The sequence below is a fragment of the Leptonychotes weddellii genome, unplaced genomic scaffold (genome assembly GCF_054177405.1).
Source record: "Leptonychotes weddellii isolate Sample4059 unplaced genomic scaffold, ASM5417740v2 HiC_scaffold_21478, whole genome shotgun sequence".
Classification (NCBI taxonomy): domain Eukaryota; kingdom Metazoa; phylum Chordata; class Mammalia; order Carnivora; family Phocidae; genus Leptonychotes; species Leptonychotes weddellii.
Window position 1 is genome coordinate 1 of NW_027802530.1, and position 2,994 is coordinate 2,994.

Here is a 2,994-nt window from a genome sequence, read left to right on the forward strand (position 1 = left end):
AGGCTATTGGCAAATAGGTTTCCCGAGCCCCAGCTCTGGAGCTCCCGGGTTGAGGCATGCAATAAATAAGACCGTGGCTGTGAGCAGAGCACCCCTTGTCCCGTGGATGTGTAAGGATCCCTGTTCCTGGAGGCCGCTGCTCTCACTTACAGAGGGTCCCATTCTGCACCGTTTTGTTCCTGTCGGTCACGCAGGGCGAGGCGGCTCTCTGCAGAGAGTCCTCCTTGCTCTTTGGCGAGGGGCTACTGTTGTTGCTACCGCTGGACTTGCTTCTGCTGGGATCGAGAGCAGGCTGGGCAGGCGAGGAGCGGGCGCCCCAGCCCCGGACCAGGCAGGTGCAGACCAGCCGGAAGAAGGCCCGCCGCATCTCCTTGCTGGCCAGCGTGTAGATGACGGGGTTCATGGCTGAGTTCAGCACGGCCAGCACGATGAACCACTGGGCCTTGAACAGGATGGCACACTCCTTCACCCTGCAGGCCACGTCGACGAGGAAGAGAATGAAGAGCGGGGACCAGCAGGCGATGAACACGCTCACCACGATGACCACGGTCCGCAGCAGGGCCATGGAGCGCTCCGAGTTGTGCGGGCTGGCCACCCTGCGGCTGCTGGACTTCACCAGGAAGTAGATGCGTGCATACAAGACCACGATGGTGGCCAGGATGGCCGTGAAGATGCTGATGCAGAAGGCGATGTACTTCTTGGAGTAGAGGGGCAGGATGGTGGAGCAGTCGGGGAGGTCGTGCAGGCAGTTCCAGCCCAGGATGGGCAAGGCGCCCAGCGAGAAGGCGATGAGCCAGCACATCCCGATCAGAAGGAAGACACGGTGCTTCTTGTTGGCGTCGTACGGCCTCATTTTGATCATAGTCAAGTGCCGCTCGATCGCGATGGCCAGCAAGCTGCAGGTGGACGCCCCGAGGGCCACGAACATGCTGCCTTCCCGCAGGAACCAGACTGTTGGAGACAGGCTCAGCGTCCTCTTGCCTGACATCAGAATGTTGACCTTGTAGGCGATGCCGGCCAGCAGGTCACAGAGAGCCAGGTTGCCGATGAAGAAGTACATGCGATTGTGGAATTTATTGTTCTTCCAGATGGCGATGAGAACCATGAGGTTCTCCAGCACGATGAGGCTGCAGATGATCAGGAACAGCACGGTGGTGAGCACGCTGCCCTCGGGGGCCTCCTTCAGCCTGCCCTCCAGCTTGCCCACATAGTTGTAGTGCTCGTACAGGGTCTGGTTCCCGGGCTTGGGGCGCGGCGTCAGGACCGTGGCCATGGCTCGGGCGCACAGAGGCTCAGCTCCGGATCCCACCAGAGGGCGCCCTGGGCATGTCCATCTCGGGAGAACAGGCTCCGGCTCAGGCTTCAAGGGTGGCCCGGGCCGGATCCCAGCCAGGGCGTGCAGAGCAGGAGCCTGCAAAGAGAAAAGAGGGATGCCCAGCGATGAAGGTGATCAGGGACCACCTAGGGGCAGCGGCCACAGCAGAGTTGGAGGAAGGCACCTGAACTCCGCAAGTGTGCAAACGGCTGGTCACGCAGGGGCCCAGAGCTCCCCGGGGGCTGAGGCGGCCACGGGAAGCCACTTGGTGTCTGCAGCCCCCGGGAGGGAGATCAGTGCGTGAGTGCCACGGTCGTTCACTCATGTAACAATGACACACAGACCGAATAAACATCCATCGGGGAATCCCAAGGCACTCGTGAGTGCTAACTGTGCATCCTTGATCCACCGCACTGGAGTTGCCAAACCATGATTCCCCGCGACCAGGAGACAGACAGGATCATCCCAGGACAATGCAATAGGATGGAACCGGAATGACGCCTCCAGGAAGCCCCCTGGTGAGCCTGAAGCCACGTGGTGAAGCACCTGCAGCCCTGACAGCATCCCTGGGACCAGGGCTGGGGACAGAGTCGGGTCCCGACGGCCCCCAGGAGAGGCCGGAGACAGGGCCACGCGGCCACGGAAGGAAGGGCAGTGTGAGGCAGAGCTGGACCCAAACCCGTACCTCCACGGGGGTGATGGGAGGAAGGGCAGGGATGAGCACTCGGGCTCTGGACATGGCTGAAAACTCAGAGTTCAGATCAAACTGTCTGAACCCCCAAACTGAAGCCATGCAAGTGAACAGAAAGAAACGACCCACCTGGGGGTCTAGGGACACAGTGAAGGTGGGAAGCCAAGGGCCAGGCCCTCGAAGGCCCTGGATTTAATCTCCCCTCCCCTCCAGATACTTCCCACCCCCACCTGGGGCCGTGCTCATCACCTCGTGTGACGTCACAGCTGGACGTGGCTTTCAGTGGACCCACTGATTTTAAATTAGAAATATATGCTTCAATATCTGCTACAATCAAATGAGATTAGCTTAAAACAGCCCTCTGAGTGTCCAGTGATGAGTATTTTTTTACTTTTACAACGTTTAAGCCATAGCCCTAAGTTGGGTTCAAAGACAGACAGCTCCCCAAATGATATGGGGGCTGCATTTTGGGGTGTGGTGGGATCTTGCTAGGTACCAAGAAGGCCCAAGAGGGTCTCAGTCCTGGAAGGACTCAGGGGCACAGCGTGGGCGGCTGCTCTCGGACGAGAAGGAGAGAAACTCCGTGGGTCCCCCACTCCCTCTAGGTCACTGTTTCCCGGCCCTGCGGGCACTGGTGGGGCCTGGGAGGCTGTCAGATCCCCCCGTCCATCAGGGGGCTCGGTTCTCTGAGGTCAGAAAGAGCCGCTCTGTTCCTTTGCTGTGGAGACTTCTCCCAATGTGCCAGAGCTTGCATGCGCGGCTGTTCCAGAAACCCCGTGGGCCCTGGCCTCCGGGGGCCGCCTGCGCGCTGCATGCAGGTCAGTAGATGCCCCTGGAGACGCACGGGTCAGCTCGGTGGGCCGCTCCTGCACCTTTCTCTAACTCCGGCCTGTCCTTCACGCCCTGAGTCAAATTCCTCCTGCTCTGCAACACTCTGGAGTCAGCCCAGCCCCTCCAGGCCTCCCTGAGCCCACTCGCCACTTTTTAC

The 2,994-nt window shown here is 60.2% G+C and overlaps 1 protein-coding gene across 1 annotated transcript; it reads right to left on the reverse strand.

The window, feature by feature from the left end:
- Window positions 1-6: 6 nt before the first annotated feature.
- On the reverse strand, window positions 7-2,674 carry S1PR3 (sphingosine-1-phosphate receptor 3). The gene has a single exon (XM_081810285.1). The coding sequence runs from the start codon at window positions 1,271-1,273 to the stop codon at window positions 143-145; it is 1,131 nt and encodes a 376-aa protein (XP_081666411.1). The 5' UTR covers window positions 1,274-2,674; the 3' UTR covers window positions 7-142.
- Window positions 2,675-2,994: the final 320 nt, after the last annotated feature.